The sequence below is a fragment of the Drosophila kikkawai genome, chromosome 2R (genome assembly GCF_030179895.1).
Source record: "Drosophila kikkawai strain 14028-0561.14 chromosome 2R, DkikHiC1v2, whole genome shotgun sequence".
Taxonomy (NCBI): Eukaryota; Metazoa; Arthropoda; class Insecta; order Diptera; family Drosophilidae; genus Drosophila; species Drosophila kikkawai.
In genome coordinates this window covers 14309314-14328355 of record NC_091729.1, presented here as the reverse complement: position 1 = coordinate 14328355, position 19042 = coordinate 14309314, and the positions used below count along the sequence as shown (strand labels likewise).

The window sequence follows — 19042 nt, the reverse complement described above, 5'->3', positions numbered from 1 at the left end:
CGATTTCAGTTCCACCTCTAGCCTTGTCCACGCGAGTTATTTTATTATTTAAACTAAATTTTGTTGATAGCTGGGATCTGTTAGGGAACCGCACTGACCTGCCATGAGCACAATTTTGGAGAAAATCGCGGCCATCGAGTCGGAGGTGAGTTATAGACGCAACACCTGCGGACCGGCCGGAAACTAACCTGTCTCGCATCCCATCTCTCCCCCGCGGATCCACTACCTCGCCGCCCGTGTCTTCGTCGTACCTGGGACTTCTTGGATCTCAACAGATGGCCCGCACCCAGAAGAATAAGGCGACATCGGCGCATTTGGGTCTGCTTAAGGCGAAGCTGGCCAAGCTGCGACGTGAGCTGATTTCTCCCAAAGGCGGCGGCGGTGGCACCGGCGAAGGTGAGTTTGTAAGCTTGTAAACTTGCTCCACTTACAAATGATGTCTCCCCCACAGCTGGCTTCGAGGTGGCCAAAACCGGAGATGCCCGGGTGGGTTTCGTGGGTTTTCCCTCCGTGGGGAAATCCACGTTACTTTCCAATCTGGCCGGCGTTTACTCCGAGGTGGCGGCCTATGAGTTCACCACGCTCACGACGGTGCCCGGCTGCATCAAGTACAAGGGCGCCAAGATCCAGCTGCTGGATTTGCCCGGAATTATTGAGGGCGCCAAGGATGGCAAGGGTCGTGGTCGACAGGTGATAGCGGTGGCTCGTACCTGTAACCTCATCTTCATGGTGCTGGATTGCCTCAAACCGCTGGGTCACAAGAAGCTGCTGGAGCACGAGTTGGAGGGCTTCGGCATTCGGCTGAACAAGAAGCCGCCAAATATTTACTACAAGCGGAAAGACAAGGGCGGCATAAACCTCAACTGTATGGTGCCGCAGTCCGAACTGGACACGGATCTGGTCAAGACCATTCTGTCCGAGTACAAGATACACAATGCGGACATCACGCTGCGGTACGACGCCACCAGTGACGACCTGATCGACGTCATCGAAGGCAACCGCATCTACATACCCTGCATCTATCTGCTGAACAAGATCGATCAGATCTCCATCGAGGAGCTGGACGTAATCTACAAGATCCCCCATTGCGTGCCCATCTCGGCGCATCATCATTGGAACTTTGACGATCTGCTGGAGCTGATGTGGGAATACCTGCGACTTGTGCGGATCTACACCAAGCCCAAGGGACAACTGCCTGACTACAACTCGCCCGTGGTGCTCCACAACGAGCACACGAGCATCGAAGACTTTTGCAACAAGCTGCATCGCTCCATTGCCAAGGAGTTTAAATAGTGAGTTGAACTAAGGGTTTCCTTTGAAGATTTTGTATTAAATTCTGATTATTTTCAGTGCGCTGGTCTGGGGCTCTTCGGTGAAGCATCAGCCGCAAAAAGTGGGCATTGAGCATGTTTTGAACGACGAGGATGTGGTGCAGATTGTAAAGAAAGTCTAGAATTGCGGTGAAACGGTTATGCTTTTTTTAATGTTCGATTGCATTTTTTATTTGGAAATAAAAAAGAGATTGTTCTGTAGCTTGGATTTTGTATTACATTGAAGTTTTGGTAACGGTTTTTGTGAGATACAAATAAAACAAATAAAATTGAAGATATAAATTTTGATTTTTGCGCCCAAAAGTGTTTACAACACTTGCCAACACTGAATACATCGATCTGGCAACGATACATGTTTTGATCCAAAAAGTGTGACCAAATATCTTGAAACCAAAAATACTTTAATTTTTACAACGTACTTAAACAATATAAACTAAAAACCTGTCGAGCACACTGAGCTTTATTTTTTAATATTTCAAATAATAAATAACTATTATGGTGGAGCGCAAGAAGGTGGATTCCAACGTGGAGGCCATGACCTGGGAGCCCGGCGACAGCAAGGACTGGGCCACACCCATCAAGCCGCTGTCGGAGAAGTGGAAGCTGCTGCCGGCATTCCTACAGGTTAAGGGCCTCGTGAAGCAGCACATTGATTCCTTCAATCACTTCATAAACGTGGACATCAAGAAGATCGTTAAGGCCAACGAGCTGGTGACCAGTGGCGCTGATCCGCTCTTCTACTTAAAGTACCTGGATGTGCGCGTGGGCAAGCCGGACATCGATGAGGGCTTCAACATCACCAAGGCGACCACGCCACACGAGTGCCGCCTGCGGGACACCACTTACTCCGCGCCCATCACCGTGGATATCGAGTATACGCGAGGTACGCAGCGGATTAAGAGGAACAACCTGTTGATTGGCAGAATGCCTCTCATGCTGCGGTGCTCCAACTGTGCGCTTACCGGGAAATCGGAGTTTGAGCTGTCCAAGTTGAATGAATGTCCCTTAGATCCAGGCGGTTACTTTGTGGTGCGCGGCCAGGAGAAGGTTATCCTTATCCAGGAGCAGTTGTCGTGGAATAAGATGCTTACTGAAGACTTTAACGGCGTGGTTCAGTGCCAGGTCACCTCCTCCACGCACGAGAAAAAGTCCCGTACCCTGGTGTTGAGTAAACATGGAAAATACTACCTAAAGCACAACTCGATGACGGATGACATACCCATTGTGGTGATCTTCAAAGCCTTGGGAGTCGTTTCCGACCAGGAGATCCAGGCGCATATTGGCATTGATGCCAGGTCGCAGAATAGATTCGGGGCCTCCCTGCTAGAGGCTTTTAATCTGAAGGTGTTTACCCAGCAAAGGGCCCTGGAGTATATGGGTGAGTACGCCTGGATTCATTTCTATATTCCTTCAATAAAATCTGATCCTTTTGGCAGGCTCTAAGCTGGTGGTCAAGCGCTTCCAAAGCGCCACCACAAAAACCCCCTCGGAGGAAGCACGTGAGCTGCTGCTAACCACTATTCTGGCCCACGTGCCCGTGGAGAATTTCAACTTCCAAATGAAGGCCATCTACGTGTCCATGATGGTGCGCCGAGTGATGGCCGCCGAGCTGGATAAAACCCTCTTTGACGATAGGGATTACTATGGAAACAAGCGCTTAGAGTTGGCCGGCTCCATGATTTCCCTCATGTTCGAGGATCTATTCAAGCGGATGAACTGGGAGCTAAAGACCATTGCGGACAAGAATATACCCAAGGTGAAGGCGGCCCAGTTTGATGTTGTGAAGCATATGAGAGCGGCGCAGATCACAGCGGGATTAGAGTCAGCCATCAGCTCTGGCAACTGGACCATCAAGCGCTTCAAGATGGAAAGGGCAGGCGTCACGCAGGTTCTGTCCCGTCTCAGTTATATATCCGCCCTGGGCATGATGACGCGCGTAAACTCGCAGTTCGAGAAGACCCGAAAAGTGTCCGGGCCACGTTCCCTGCAGCCTAGTCAGTGGGGCATGCTGTGTCCCTCGGATACGCCCGAGGGCGAGGCCTGCGGGTTGGTCAAGAATCTGGCTCTAATGACGCACATCACCACGGAGGTGGAGGAGGCACCGGTGATGGTTCTGGCCTTCAATGCCGGCGTCGAGGATATCCGGGAAGTAAGCGGCAATCCAATCAACAATCCAAACGTCTTTTTGGTCTTCATCAATGGCAATGTCCTGGGACTGACTTTGAACCACAAGCATCTGGTGAGGAACCTTCGTTATATGCGACGGAAGGGCCGCATGGGCAGCTATGTGTCCGTGCATACATCCTACACCCAGCGATGCGTCTACATTCACACGGACGGCGGGCGCTTGTGCCGTCCCTACATCATTGTGGAGAAGTGCCGTCCGCGGGTGAAGCAGCATCACCTGGACGAGCTAAACCGCGGCATCCGCAAATTCGATGACTTCCTCCTGGACGGACTCATCGAGTATTTGGATGTGAACGAGGAGAACGACTCGTTCATAGCCTGGAGCGAAGAGCACATTGAGGAACGCACCACGCACTTGGAGATTGAGCCCTTCACCTTGCTGGGCGTGTGCGCCGGCCTGGTGCCGTATCCGCATCACAACCAAAGTCCCAGGAACACCTACCAGTGCGCTATGGGTAAGCAGGCGATGGGCATGATTGGCTACAACCAGAAGAACCGCATCGATTCGCTGATGTACAATCTGGTGTATCCCCAGGCGCCCATGGTCAAGACCAAGACCATCGAGCTCACCAACTTTGACAAGCTGCCCGCTGGCCAGAATGCCACAGTGGCTGTGATGAGCTACTCCGGCTACGATATCGAGGATGCTTTGATCCTGAACAAGGCCTCGATTGATCGGGGCTATGGACGCTGTCTGGTCTACAAGAACTCCAAGTGCACGGTCAAACGGTATGCGAATCAGACCTTTGACAGGATCATGGGTCCGGTCAAGGATGCCCTCACCAACAAGGTGATCTTTAAGCACGATGTCTTGGACACTGATGGCATTGTGGCGCCCGGCGAGCAGGTTCAAAACAAACAAATCATGATAAACAAGGAGATGCCGGCGGTGACTTCGATGAATCCCCTGGAGGGTCAATCTCCCCAAGTCCCCTACACAGCCGTCCCTATTAGCTACAAGGGCTCTGAGCCCAGCTATGTGGAGCGTGTGATGGTCTCCGCCAACTCTGAGGAGGACTTCCTCATCAAGATCCTGCTGCGTCAGACTCGAATTCCCGAGATTGGCGACAAATTCAGCTCGCGGCACGGGCAAAAGGGCGTCACGGGGCTGATTGTTGACCAGGAGGACATGCCCTACAATGACTTGGGTATCTGCCCGGATATGATCATGAACCCCCATGGTTTTCCCTCTCGAATGACGGTGGGCAAGACCCTGGAACTGCTAGGGGGCAAGGCGGGCGTGTTAGAGGGTAAATTCCACTACGGCACTGCCTTTGGCGGCTCCAAGGTACAGGATATCCAGGCGGAACTCGAGCGTCATGGTTTCAACTACATGGGCAAGGATTTCTTCTACTCGGGCATCACTGGCGCTCCCCTGGAGGCGTACATCTACTCGGGACCCGTGTATTATCAAAAGCTAAAGCACATGGTGCAGGACAAGATGCATGCTCGTGCCCGTGGCCCCAAGGCGGTACTCACCCGACAGCCCACGCAGGGCAGGAGTCGCGAGGGAGGCTTGCGTTTGGGTGAAATGGAGCGGGATTGCCTCATCTCGTACGGAGCCAGTATGCTGATTATGGAGCGACTGATGATCTCCTCGGACGCCTTCGAGGTGGATGTTTGCCGGACCTGCGGCAGGCTGGCCTACTGCTCCTGGTGCCACTTCTGCCAGTCCTCGGCCCACGTCTCCAAGATATCCATGCCGTATGCCTGCAAGTTGCTCTTCCAGGAGCTGACCAGCATGAATGTGGTGCCCAAGATGATTCTAGAGAACTATTGATGAGACTAACGAATAAAGTGTTTTGTTGTTTGTGACATAATTTTATAAGTAGAGTGGGCTTTTTATTTCGGATTTGGCCACAAAGCAGGCTGATCCACAAACGTCAGACTTGAAACCTTGATTTTAAAAAGGTTTACAGATAGTAGAAAGCAATATGTCCACGTGCTCAGATGCGAAAGATGTGGACTTTATGCGCTGTTTGCATTGTCAGAAGGTAATACGTTTCTCCCGCTGCGATCCCATCTGTCTGCTGCGCCACGTGGAGACGGATCACCCGAGTAAATGCACTGTGAACAGCCGAAAGTCCAAGGGCGGCTGCGAGTCCCAGATGTCCGAGAACATGGAGCAATCTAAGAAGACGGCGGCCTCATCCCAGAATTCCGAAAGTGAGCATTAAGATTGTTTAGAATTTATTTATAAAATTCAAAACTATATTTACGTTTAGCCAGCGAGAAGATCAAAAGAATGCACATGCTGGCCGCAGAGCATGGAATCAGCGAGGAACGCCTCTCGGAGATCAGCAGGAAGACGGGCCTCTCTGAAGAACAGATGGCCAATAAGGCGGAGGCATGTGAGTAGGCCTAAAGTCTTATTATTTATTTATTTATTAATAATATTTATATTTTAGATATGAAGAAAAAGGGTTATATCCCCTCCAGCCAAGTCTCTGGTGGTGGTGGCGAAAAGGGTTGCTGCCCAAACAGCGACGGTGGCTGCGAAAAGGAGGTGGCTCAACGAAGCAAGTGCTACAGGCTTTCCATCAGACGCTGGGTTCCGGGGGAGGGTTGCATCTTCTGTCCTTGCTGCGGCTGTCAGCGCCGTCCCATGATTAAGGCCGCTTCGGAGATCGTGACTACCCGCTGCTGTGCCGCCGCAATAGCGGTCTGCTGGCCATTGTGCTTGCTACCCTGCCTGGCCTCCTCGGATAACCGGGAGTATCTGTACTGCTCCAACTGCAATGCCTTTTTGGGCATTTACGAGCGAGAGAAGAGCTGTGTCAGGCCCAGTAGGGAGTTTGTGACTTGCTGCAACTCTGCCACGCCACCGCCCACACCGAAGTAGCCGAAGGGAAGTCCTTGTAATTTGGTATTTAAAATTTTTCGTATACCCATGGAGGAGGAGAGCCTTCTTGGAAAGCTTTGATCAAGTTTACACATATTGCTTTTTACGAAATAATAAAAATAAAATTCGAAAATATTGAAAACATTACTATAAAGTTTTTATTCTGATTTTTAATAAGATTTATTTATAAATAATTTAAATTAGAATTTCGCTTTTAGGAACTTTTACCCAATGTTCCTTTGACGCCCATCTCTCGCTCACAAATGTCAAAGTGAAGAGGTTCAAACGAAGTCCTACTTGAGTTTTAACGAGGTCCTGTTACAGGCAGCAGCGGCGCTACCCTTATTTTAGCAGAGTCCTGTTAGCTAGCGGTCCTAAGCTGGTAACTAAAATGAGATTAGCGGTGATAAGGCGATGCTGTTATCCCTTTTTAGGGCGCGCGGCGCAAGGAAAATTAGTTTTGTCTGCTTTTTGTTTGACAGTTGCTTAGGCCAAAATTTACAAGGTTTTCGCCAGCAAAAAAAAAAGCGATTAATAAGCGTGGGCAAGCTGTTGTTGTTGAGCTTGCAATTTGTTTTCCATTTGGTTTACTTTGAAGGTTGCTGTTATCCTTCCTGCTTTGGGGTTTTGAAAGGAAACACTGTTGTTTCCTTGTTAATTGATACCTAATTCGTTTTAGATACTTTAGGCATACTTTCTTGGTTATTAAAGTCTTAAAGCATACCCTTAACATCCTTTTCCTTTATTAATTATATTTAATTTAACTTTAAATCTCTTACTTAATATTAAATGTTACATTTGTAAGGTAAAGTTAAACTTACAATGTCTTGCCAGGCTTTGATTTATTGGCTTCCCTCGCTACGTAAGCATTGTCTATTGTCCTGGCACCATGCAAGGCAATTACCTGTCACCTGACATCGAGTGACGAAAGCCTCAACCCAGTTTCCGGCCCAGAGTGTCAACGTCTCCGTGGTCAATGCACCGCGGTGCATGGGCACGTGACCTGCGAACTGTTTGCGCCACAGCACCATCTACACCCGCACGCGTCGATGTCCTTGTGCGTCCTTTCAAGTGACCTGCGCTAAAAATAGTCGCCCCAGCTTCCTCCTCCTCTTGACCCCCTTCATCACACCCTTCGCCGGCTGCTCCTTTTGTTGCTATTGCGTTGGCTGGGCTATATAAGTATGTAGTTACTGCATGCAGTATACAGTGCAATGACAGCCAGCGGGGCAAGCTGCCAGCAGCAGGAGCAGCGCCTGGGAGAGGGGAGGCAGTGGCAGCAACCGATGGCGCGCACAAGGATGACAATTTAAGGTTCCTTCTTGCCCTTCTCTGATCCGCTTTCCTTATCCCCCCATTAGTTTCATTTTAGGCAGAGAGAGAGAAAAAGAGGTTGAGTAAAGTTAATGTAATTTGTATTATTTATTATTATAAATATTTAATAAAAATTGTATTAGAATTTATAATTAGAATAGTTTATGAGTTGACAAAATTAATTACTTGTTGAGATATTTTTTCGAAGATTTTTTAAAGGTTAAAATCCAAGAAGGCATATAAATGGATAATAATCCCACTTAAATACATTTTTAGGATTTTTGAGAATCAGCCTTGTCAAGAAAATGTCCTAGATATTTCCTGAACCCTTATTGTTTATTTATTTAATATATTAATTTGATTCAAGATAATCCCAGCACAATAACGCATGTACGTATACGTAACGTTTTTTTTACATTTTCAAGGATAATTAAATTGATGAAGTAGTTCTAAGATTATCTTATTAACAAACAAATTTTCATTCCTAACTAATAGTTATTTTTTTTCTCTGTGCATCAAACTCAGTTGAGCTCAACTCAATCTGGGGCCACCTTCCGGCTTTGGCTTCCTTTCATGTATTTTGGCCATTTGTCAAAAGTTTGCTTTTTTGCTCCTCTTTATCTGGTCTGTCTCTTGATGTGTGCATAGAAATAGTATATAGATTTAAATGGGTGTTGGCACTCTGGCCAGTTCAGTTGAGCAGAAAGTTAAGCGTTGTCTAAAGCTGCTCTTTTGGAGGGAAAATGGGGAAAAAGTTACGTTGATTGCCGTCAGGGGCCGGATATCAATGGACGGGTACTGAATCTCAATGGAACGATTGAAAGTGGCAATTTACCTGGTGATTAAGGCTGCCATTTTAGTGCAAAATTCACTCATTTTCCCATTAAAGGTCAGTGTGTGTCGCCAGGATTGTTCTAGGATGCTCTTTTCAGTTTCGGTGACTTGCTTACAGGACTCTGGTACTAACATAGTCAGCAGAGAAAGAGCAGAGAAAGAGAGAGAGAGTTATGCTAAAGTCGGTCCTTTATAAGCTCTCTTTGGATGTTAATTTCCTTGTGTTTGATGAATTTGTATACCCTGCAGGGTATTATTTATAGAGCATTACAGGGTATTTTCGTTTTAATTAGAAGTCTGCAAAGCACTGAAGGAGACATTTTCGAACCTATAAATGATATATATTCTTGTTCACCATCAATAAACGAGTTTTTTTAACCAAGTGGAAAAGGATAGAACATTTTTGAAATTTTTTAAAATTCTATAAGGGGTTACATCATGAAAATTCTAAAAATTTAGAACATTTTTTAATTTCTTACAATTTAAAATAGGGTATGCTATGTTGAGTTGTTTAATTAAGCACTTTAAATTATATTATTTTTAATAATTAACGGTCAGGATAACAGAGAGCTTACAGCGTGCAAAAGAGGAAGAGCTTCTCCATGTTATCCCCCCTGTTAGCGCTGACTCTATAAAAGCCACTGCTGCCTCCAAGCAGCATTTCATTTTCAAAACCGGCGCTCTTTGGATTCCAAAAGCTCCCGCTGCAGAGCTAAAAAACAGTACACTTCATTCCCATTTCAAGTGCAGCTTGCGGGAAGGAATTTCAAGTTTGTTTGCTTAAACTCCAGTGCTTAAAAAAATCACCAAATGTTTAACAATTAAAGCTGCAGAACAAGTGACTTTTAAAAGTGAAGAAATATTAATTAAGAAACAAACAAAGCCATGGAGACGACAGCCGCGAATTCGGGCGACTCCAAAAAGCCGTTCAAAGTGAGTTTTTTGAGTTCTGAAAGTTGCAACTTCAAGTTAATTGTGGCGTTTTTAAATTAAATTGTTGGTTGACAGAGGCCGAGAACCCGAGTGCCAGACAATGGCATTTTTCGAGCATGCATTATTTTCCAGCCATGCCCTTTTTTGGGCGTTGTTGTTTTGTGCTTTTGTTGTTGTTGGCCGCGTGCTGCGTTCGTTTTTTTTTTGTTCTTTATGGAAACTGGGTTGAACTTGCAAAGAGAAAGGCTGGCAAATTTAAGAGAGCCTTGCGAAAAGAGTAAAAAGCTTGCATACATAAGAGAGTGGCGAAAGCTCAGTAATGAGCCTTTGTTTTTGGCTTTTCAAAAACACAAATTTGATGTGAATTTTTCATGTTTGCTTTTCCTCGTCCTTTATTTGCTTTTATTTGTATTTTTTAGCATTTTTTTTTGTGTTTTTTACATGCCAGCTTTGGGAATTGTTTGAGTTTGGCATTTGTTTTGCCCGTCTGCAGGTCCTTTGTTGCCATCTAATTTGTTTATCTGCCGTTTAAACAGCACAAAGCCGTTTAAAGGATTTACCAGGGAGCGGGGGAATTTCAGCGGAAAAAATCTCAACGAAAAATAAGGATTTTTAACGGGGGAAAAGGAAGAGCCCTGGAACATTTTCTTAGTTCCTTAAAACAGCTTCAATTTGTTTAGAGGTATTTTATTAAAGGGCTTTTAAGGTTTAATATTAATATAAAATCAGTTATTTTTACCTAGAAATGTGGTCAAAGATGTCCTAAAAATATTTTCATAATATTAATAATTTACAGCTGTGTTCACGGAAATAGCAGTGCGACAGAGGGAACAACTTCAAAACCTTTTTTTGTACATATTCCTTTTTGCAAGCTGATCTATTGCACATTGTTTTTGTTAAATGGAACATAAAGATAAGAATCGAGAAAAAATTCCGTTAGATTTGCTCTATTTTTATGTTTTATTGATATTTTTTCACATATGCAGCTCGTTTTGGCCGATCACTGAAATAGCAGTATTTAATTTTCTTTCGCAAAAAGTGCCGAAATTTCTATTAATTTTGTAAAAAATGAGTTTAATTACGGTCGTTATTATAGTTTATTATATAATACACCTTTACAACGCAAAAAAAAATATTTTAGTGGGCGCAGGACCTCACTGCTCCATGAGAGAAAGGTATCAGAGAACTTAGCCTAGAAAGAAGGGCAAAACATGTAAAGAGACTCCAAATCTTTCAAATTGTTATTTTAGAATAGTTTATAAATCATAAAATATGAACCGAACCCAAAAAAACCGAGGTACGATTCGCAAAACCACAATTGTACTGGCTCGACGCGTACTTCGCTTTAGCAAAGCTCGTCCTTTTGCATCCTCTAGGGATATATGAGCGGGAATTGGCATGGGAATCAGTCATGGGACCATTCGCCGGGGACTTATTGAATAAATTTTAGATTCGCGAAGTCCATGGAAAATGTCACTGCTTGGTTAAAGGCATATCAAGGCCAGATTGGAGTTCGCCAATAGCCACTTGAACTGCCACTATTCAAATGGCGTAATATCCTTTGGACAAATGACTCCAAACTGGTTTTATTTGGTGGAATAGGACAAGACAATATGTCCGTCGACCTCCAAATACATAGTACCCCCCAAACCACACGCTGAAGACAGTAAAACATGGTGGCCTAAAAATCATGGTATGGGTATACTTTTCATACAACGTTTTAGGCCCCGTATATATGATCTGTCGGATCAAAGACCATTATGTTTATGTCCAAATATTAAAAACTGTCTTGCAGCCGTATCCTGAGGAAAATATGCCATTAATTTGGACATTTCCACAGTACAGTGACCCTAATCATACCATCAAGGTGGCCAAGGAGTGGGTTCTTAATGAAAAAGTGGATGCAATGCCATGGCCTGCACAGTCCCCGGATATAAATCCGATCGAAAACTTATGGGGGACATCAAGGGCTACGTATTAAAGAAGTTTCCGACTTCTAAGCCGCAGCTTTGGCAATTTGTGCAGGAGGAATGAGGCCATATTCCCCTCAAGCGTTTCTAAGACTTGGGGGACTCCTTGCCTCCCAGGTATGAGGCTATGATAGCTTCTAAAGGCTATTTAACAAATTATTAGATCATAGTCAATTAGAATTTAAGAAGAAATAGGTTTCTTATACGATATTTTTAAATTTATGAAGAATTTTAGTTTTTCACTGCTATTTCAATGATCGGCATAATATAGACCTTTTTTGTTGATATTAGCTATATCTTCTAAAGGGTTTATGTTACCTAAATTAAATGATTGTGGTATTGTTAATAATTAAATATACTAAGCTTTTATGAAAAAAAAAATTATGAAAATAGTGTTTGTAACAGGATTTTCCGATCTTAAACGTGCAGGTCGTTGGGCACTGCTATTTCCGTGAACACAGCTGTATTTAAAGAGCGTACATTTTAAAGATACTTAAGTTTAATATTCTTATCGAATTAGTCCTTACAGCATTACAAATATCTTAATAATTAAATATTATATTCCACTAATTTTTGCGAGTGTTTTTTGTTGTGTATTTGAAACATGTCCTTAATGTAACGAAAAACCGCAAGGAGTACACGGAGTACAAGGAGTTCATGTAGTTGGCAGCACAAAAGAAAAACCAAGCGCCACAAAAACCACAAAGCTATTTAAATCGGCTGCATGACATCCTTCGTGATATATTTCTGAAGTCATCCTCGGGATATCCATCCAGTGACAAGATCCATTAAAATGTCGCCGCTTATTAAAATAATTAATTCAGAAACCACCAAACACAAATCGGCTTAAAAGCTGTCAACTGCTCCGACAGCCATGAAAATGCCATTAAAATGGCCAAAAACTTTTTCATCCCGACATGTCGCGCTGTAATTAGCAAAATGGCCACGCCCACAGCCACGCTCAGAATTTGATTAATAATTTATTAAACAATTTACATAATACCATAGCATAGTTGGAAAGCAATTTAAAGTTGTCGCCTAATTTCCCCAGCGTCTTGGAAATCTGCTGCAGCCTACACGCCCCATCAAATATTTAAAAGCCCAGCGACTTGTGGAGCTCTCCGTCTCCGTCTCCGTCTGATATGCAGATGAATAGAGTCAGAGTCCCAGGCACGTAACCGAAGGATATAGACAGACATTGGAGGTCGTTGCACGTGTGGCCACAGGACCCTGGGGTACCTATAGTTGAGCAAGCAGCTCGAGTTAGTTGTGATTTAAAAGCCATTATCCCTGAGTCTGGCCAAAATAGGTTTAAATGTGTTTTGGATACCATTGAAGGGAAATTGGAAAATGGGGAAATTTAAATAAAATAATAGCTTACCTTAAAATTGACGGTGGAATACCAAGAATTAGTTTATCAAATATATGTTATACAGAAGTTGTTTTCATGAACAGTTTACTATGAATTTATTTTACTGAATTTATACAAACATTTGTTTTTAATATTCAGGGAAATCAGTAGTTATACAAATTCTAAGAACACAAAAAAATAATATATTTTTCAGCTTAGTTTGCTTATATTTCTCTTCACAAAACTTTACTTTCTTCTATCAACAAATTTATTATTTTCCACCATTTTTCCATTTAATTGAATTAATTGCTTACTCTTCTAGATTGTTTTCGTTTCACTAAAAATCCCTTTTACAAAGTTGTGGCTTGTTGTGGCTCACATAGCTTGTTGATATTGGCCAGGTTTTGTTTTATTTAGAAGCCAATTAAATAATAAACTAAAATCCTAATTGAATTGCAACCGTCAGGGAAAGAGAAACGACAGCAACTTTTGAGAAAATCCACTAATGTGATCAACTGAAACTAAAACTTTGGACAAGTTTCGTATGAAAAAACTATGCTTTTGTTTTCTATAAGACCCACTTGTCAGATGCTTCAGTAGTTCGCGAAAACTTTTCATTGCTGCCAAGTTTTTTCCGCAGCAAGAGATATGATTAATATTTGACGCTGCTGCTTGGCTGCTTAAAGCATTTATGAGATAATTTAATGCCGACTTTTTCGCCGACTCTGGGGAACTGAAGGAGCTGCAAATAAAATAAGACGTTCGAAATGGAAAAGTCGCGTCTACAAATTTCATTTAGTCACGACGCGGTCTCAATAATTTATGAAGGACCTCGAGGAGTTGCACACGTTGCCTGCCCAACGTTTCGGGGCTATAAATTCCGTGAGGAATGCAGTCATCCTGGCTCCCTTTATACCCCTCTGTTTTGGACCAGGTCTAATTTATGTTTCGTTTAACCTTAGTGCTGAGGCACCATTTAACATTGCATGCAAGTTTAATAGAGCCTGGCAAAGACGTCGCGTCGTCGTCCTTGCAGCACTCACTTATGGCATCCAGCGCGAGGAGCATGCAGCGCAAAATGCTGACAGGCATAGCTTTGTCGCATAAAAAAGGGATATATGTAGGTACATAAATGGCAAATATTTGCGCCGCAGTCTGACGAGTGCATGTCAAACTGGGTTCAAGTTCTTGAGCAAAAAAGTGCACACAGTCTGTAGGATATATTTTTTATATTTTCATATGTATGATGGTTGCACTTAAAGGTGACATTCCTCCTGGGATAAAAAAGCCTCCATAAATCTCAATTAGAGCAAATGGATGTTTGACAGCAGGACATGACGTGGGCGTAAATATTTCGCTTACTTATTCATTGGGTTTCTATTTTTTTCGAAGAATCCATATGGGTTTATTATTTATTTATTTATTTATTCCGTTTGCCTTGCCATGGAGATTATTTAATTTAATTACTAGAGCAGAGGCACACAAAAACTTGCAATCAAAAGAAAATAAAGAACAAGAAACTACAGAAAACTAGTAAATAATTAAGTGGCACGTGAAAGAAACTTCAATAAAGTGGGCCCAGGCTTTTCATAGTTTTCCTTTCTCCAACAAGAAAAAGGGTTCAGGTTTTGGGTTGTGTTTTCTTTTTCAGAAACAAAAATTTACAACTGTATGTTCTTCTTGTGTTTATTTTTTGGGTGCTGCTGCTGGTGAATATTTTATGGCCTGGCACAGTTGTTGTTGCTGCTCCTCTCTGACATTAATTTATTATTCATTTGATGAGCGGGGCCATGTGTAGCTGTTACTGCCTTCTTCGTAACCGTTTCCGTATCCGTAATTGCAAACGTGTAATGGTTTATCATTTCCCTTGCTCTTCCCCACGGCCAGGTCAAGGACGTAACTCGGAACATTAAGAAGGCTGTCTGCGCCTCCAGTCTGGAGGAGATTCGCAGCAAGGTGGCGGAGAAGTTCGAGAAGTCTGACCACCTGCCCACCATCCACCTGGACTCCGATGGCACGGAGATCGATGATGAGGAGTATTTTCGCACGCTGGATGAGAATACGGAGCTGGTGGCTGTTTTTCCTGGCGAGCATTGGATTGATGTGAGTCTTAAATCTAAATATACTTTTTAAGAACTTAAATTAAAAAGTTTACCTACTTTTCACTTAAAGAAATACCCCTTAAATTCCATTTAAAAAAGGATAACCCTACCCTAATTTCCATTTTCTCCCAGTGACTAGCACTTAATTGGATAATTCGTTTTATTTGTGTCCCTCTTTTATCTGCCATAATGACTAATTGCATTATTCTCGGAATGCCAGGACGCTGGGTTGCTCGTGACCAGCAGGAACCGAGAGCTTGAGAGATTAAATTAAACGTTATCTCCACTCTGTTTACAGCCCACGCACTACGTGACCATAACCACTCCGCATGGCACCGATGTTGGAACCGGAAATGGAGACCCCGCCGGCGGTGGAGGAGGAGCAGGAGGTGAGGGCGATACCACCGATGCCAGCAACTCGGAGTCTGCTCGCATTCGTCAGCTGGTGGGACAGTTGCAGAATAACCTTTGCAATGTGTCCGTGATGAACGATGCGGACCTGGACTCGCTGTCCAACATGGATCCCAATTCGCTGGTGGACATCACGGGTAAGGAGTTTATGGAGCAGCTCAAGGATGCGGGAAGGTAAGAGAGAGGAAAGGGAACTTTTGGGGAAACTATATTATATTAATTTCATTTTATTTCCTCCTTAGACCCCTTTGTGCCAAGCGCAATGCCGAGGATCGCTTGAATCTGCTGAAGCTTCTTAAGGCTGGAGCCATCTTCTGCTCGGAACGCTATCCCGAGGATGCGGAGGCCATTGATCGGGAGATTGGGCGACAGTTAAATGAGGCGGAGAATGGACAGATGAGCACCACGGCGACCAGCAATACTCGAACCATCGAGGTGGTGCAGTGCGACAATCAAAATACGACGATAACCATCACGGTGGGTGAGGCCACCAGCACATGCGTAACCACCAGCGGTGGCTCCGCCGCCGAGGTGGCGGCCAACGAGGCCAATGCCAATCTAAACGGAAATGCTAATGCCAATGGCGACATCTGACTGCCCATCTTGGGCAGCCTTAGGTGAAGTCTGCCGGCCCAGGATTAAAGGCAGCGGATCAGAGCGAATCAAAAGCATGGAGGATATACCATATATACCATACCGACGACATCAGTCCTGCAACATTGGGTTAACATAAATCGTATTTGTAGCATGTAATTAGGCACTGCGAACTCTGCAAACGAAACGAAGACGGAATCAATCGAGAACAAAGTCACACAATGCTTCATAGTATCTAAGCGCAAATGAAAGTTAACGAACAAATACACGTACTAGAGTTAAAGGTAAAGGTCAAGATTTGAGATTTGAGATTTGAGCAGAGTGTTTTAGCAATCACAGTCAAACGGAGAAACGTATTAGAACTTATACACACAGCCACACAGAATCGCAATAGAAGAACTATATACACACATATAATCAAAGGTTAGCACAATAAGTATTATATTTGAGATAGAGAGACCCAGGCAAAGGAAACCCGAGTTGAACCCGAATCGGATGGAATGTCCCAGGAATCCAGGAATCCTTTGATTTGCTTGTCGTGTGAATTGTGTTTAGAGGTGAAGTAGAGTTAGAACGAGGAGACGCACATCAAAAATTGTTTTTAGACCAATGCCATTGTGAATGTCATTCGTTAAAGGCCAATTGAGACTGACTGTATTTTATGTGTAATAGGTTTTTTCGTGGTTTGTGAGAGCGGCTTGCGACGAGTTTTGAGACGCTTCGAACGCCCCTCCTAGCCCCGCCTACCCTCTCTCCAAACCAAACCGGTAGCCAAATGAATTTAAGCCAACAGCAAACATTGTTAGCGTATTAAATTAAACAATAAAGAAACCCACACAATAAAGCAAGGGAAAATCACCATTGCCGTTGCCCCCTAATTGAAGTTGGTAACCTGTCTACAATTCGAATAAGCAATAATGGGAAACCGAAACCCAAAAACCCAAAAAAATAAATAAAATCAAAACCGAATGCAAACAGAAAACAATTATTAAATCTAGTGAAAAAAGCATACATCATACAGCATACAAAACAGGCAAACTATATACACGAACTAAAAGTAATAAATAAATGAATATTAAAGCCACGTTGATTGAACTAAACTTGGGGTGGCGTACGGGGCGTATGAGCAACGTACGCGGCGTGTGCAACAGGGCGTATGCTTGCTCTTCTCGCTGGCAAAAGAGAGTTTTTCGCAAGAGCACAACAGAGAGAAGAACCGGGGCCACCGTAGTCCTTTCTTCTAATTGCATTACTCACACCGACTCTCGACTCGACTCGAATCGACTCTTCCTTCGTGACGTCACAGCGCCATGACGTTTGCAGGTCCTGGCTAGCTGACATCCAAGCGCTGCCCTACTAACACAGTTCAAAGCTCCCGGGTGTGACCCAAATTCATGACGACAGCGAACACCTCACAGCGCCCCCTTTCTTCTTCTTCTTTGGCATTTCTGTGGGCGTGGCCTCTGGCTTTGATGAATTGAATTTGGCTTTGTGGTAGAGAAGCTTCCTCCAGCTCGTGCATATTTCAAAATGTTCCCCTTATTAACGCAGAAACCTTTTTAATTTGTGTTCTCAGCAAATGGCTTTCTGCTCGGGGTCCTTTGTGGGGCAAAGCATCGAGCAGAAAGCGCACAAAAAAATATTAAAAATGTAACCGAAAACGTTTGTCTGGCTCTGGCTGCTTTTGATGTGCCGTGTGGCAAATGTGCGGCCAAGAAATTGTCACACAACACGGATTTCCTTTGAACTTGCCAACAGCAGCGGGAGACATTTGACACTTAATCGAAACCAATCAGAGAAGGAATTAGGATTTTGGGAAAATATATAATATATATTCCTAAAAGAGAAAGGTCAGGAAAATAAGTAATGTTTTTAAAAAACGACGACTTACCTGCACTGATTTCAGAAGCATCCTAGTATATAATGCTTAATTTTTAAATTATAATAACTAATGTTCAAGGCTCATTAACTCCCCAGATAGTTTTCCCCTCTTAAGTTTCCTTCTCCCTCAAAAATTTCTTTGGAATTTCTGTAGTTTTGTAATCCAAAAGCACTCAATGCTGGATTAATTTTCGATAAATATCAAATCAGATTCCAGCACTTTATTTCACCGCCATTCATTCATCATCATTATTTCTTAATCCGCTCTTCGGCGCTTGTTGCACACAAGCGACACGAGGGGAAAATGTGAGGGGGGTTTTTTCCAAAGGCACAAATGTCAAAAGCATTGATGGAGGCAACGGCAGGGGGCGTGGCCGGGTAAACAACATATCGAGTGAAGTCTCTAACGAGTCGCTTTTCTACCAAACGAGCACATAATTCTCTACAATTTTTGCTGCTTGCCTTTTTATTTTGTTTATTTTTTTTCTTTGCTTTTATATATGTACACATTTCCCCCGAAATAAATGTCAAGGCTAGGGTAAGGAGGGGTTCGAGTATCCTTAGCGGGGGGTGCGGGGGTCACATGGTAAGCAGTCGCCGCTGGCTGTTGGGCATGAGCTTGTGAGTGTTGCACATAAACAAGGCGCTGTGTGTAATAGATGCCGCCGCAATGGGCATTACTAATGCGCCCCGTGGCACATTTTCTTCTACAAGCGAATGGTGTGGGAGGGAGGGGAGGTATGTGGCGCCGATGCATGGGTGTGTGTGTGTGCGAGTCCTGTGGGCGGTTCATAATTGTGCAGCCAGAGCCACAGGCAGCCGCAAACTGCTGCTTAGATTGCCTCATTTGGATGTTTGCTTATGCCACCCCGGAAGTTATTATGGGCAAGGAAACAGGTTCACCGGAAAAAAAAATATATGTTTATGTTGGAATTATTGGGAATTCTTTAATATAAAAAACCCTATTGTATAGTATTTTGTATACAATTCCAGGATATTCAGAAGCTTAAAACATATTAAAGGAATCGTTTTCGACCCTATAAAGCATATATATTCTTGATCAGCACAAACAGCAGAGTTGATCTAGCCATATCCGGGAGAAATTTTTTTTTTTTTAATTTTAAAAATTTTTTAAGGGGTTACATCGTTTAAATTGTTAAAAATTCAAAAAATTTTAATTTTTTAAAATCTTAAATTCAATATGCTGATATTTTAAGCTAATAAATACTTGCACAAAAAAGTTTTGTGATTTAAAATTAATGCATTTTTGACTAAGTTATAAATATAAATAA

General features: G+C 43.5%; 4 protein-coding genes and 1 long non-coding RNA gene across 5 annotated transcripts; 4 read left to right on the top strand and 1 right to left on the bottom strand.

Annotated features, from left to right (window-relative positions):
* Nucleotides 1-3: 3 nt before the first annotated feature.
* On the top strand, nucleotides 4-1532 carry 128up (GTP-binding protein 128up). Its single transcript, XM_017177934.3, has 4 exons — nucleotides 4-145; nucleotides 276-396; nucleotides 452-1292; nucleotides 1351-1532. Exons 1-4 carry the CDS (start codon nucleotides 104-106, stop codon nucleotides 1451-1453), a joined length of 1107 nt encoding a protein of 368 aa, XP_017033423.1. The 5' UTR covers nucleotides 4-103; the 3' UTR covers nucleotides 1454-1532.
* Nucleotides 1533-1752: 220 nt separating this feature from the next.
* On the top strand, nucleotides 1753-5346 carry Polr3B (RNA polymerase III subunit RpIII128). Its single transcript, XM_017177933.3, has 2 exons — nucleotides 1753-2709; nucleotides 2768-5346. The coding sequence occupies exons 1-2, from the start codon at nucleotides 1827-1829 to the stop codon at nucleotides 5296-5298; spliced, it is 3414 nt and encodes a 1137-aa protein (XP_017033422.1). The 5' UTR covers nucleotides 1753-1826; the 3' UTR covers nucleotides 5299-5346.
* Nucleotides 5347-5371: 25 nt separating this feature from the next.
* LOC108082506 (uncharacterized) lies at nucleotides 5372-6507 on the top strand. Its single transcript, XM_017177935.2, has 3 exons — nucleotides 5372-5684; nucleotides 5744-5869; nucleotides 5927-6507. The coding sequence occupies exons 1-3, from the start codon at nucleotides 5453-5455 to the stop codon at nucleotides 6358-6360; spliced, it is 792 nt and encodes a 263-aa protein (XP_017033424.1). The 5' UTR covers nucleotides 5372-5452; the 3' UTR covers nucleotides 6361-6507.
* A 2682-nt stretch (nucleotides 6508-9189) lies between these two features.
* On the top strand, nucleotides 9190-16930 carry Drep1 (DNA fragmentation factor-related protein 1). The gene is made up of 4 exons (XM_017178089.3): nucleotides 9190-9441; nucleotides 14650-14865; nucleotides 15163-15449; nucleotides 15518-16930. The coding sequence occupies exons 1-4, from the start codon at nucleotides 9394-9396 to the stop codon at nucleotides 15867-15869; spliced, it is 903 nt and encodes a 300-aa protein (XP_017033578.1). The 5' UTR covers nucleotides 9190-9393; the 3' UTR covers nucleotides 15870-16930.
* A 478-nt stretch (nucleotides 16931-17408) lies between these two features.
* LOC138928105 (uncharacterized) lies at nucleotides 17409-18259 on the bottom strand. Its single transcript, XR_011444569.1, has 2 exons — nucleotides 17761-18259; nucleotides 17409-17706 (listed from the first exon to the last, which is right to left on the bottom strand). It is a non-coding gene; the product is annotated as an uncharacterized lncRNA (long non-coding RNA).
* Between the last annotated feature and the right edge of the window lie 783 nt (nucleotides 18260-19042).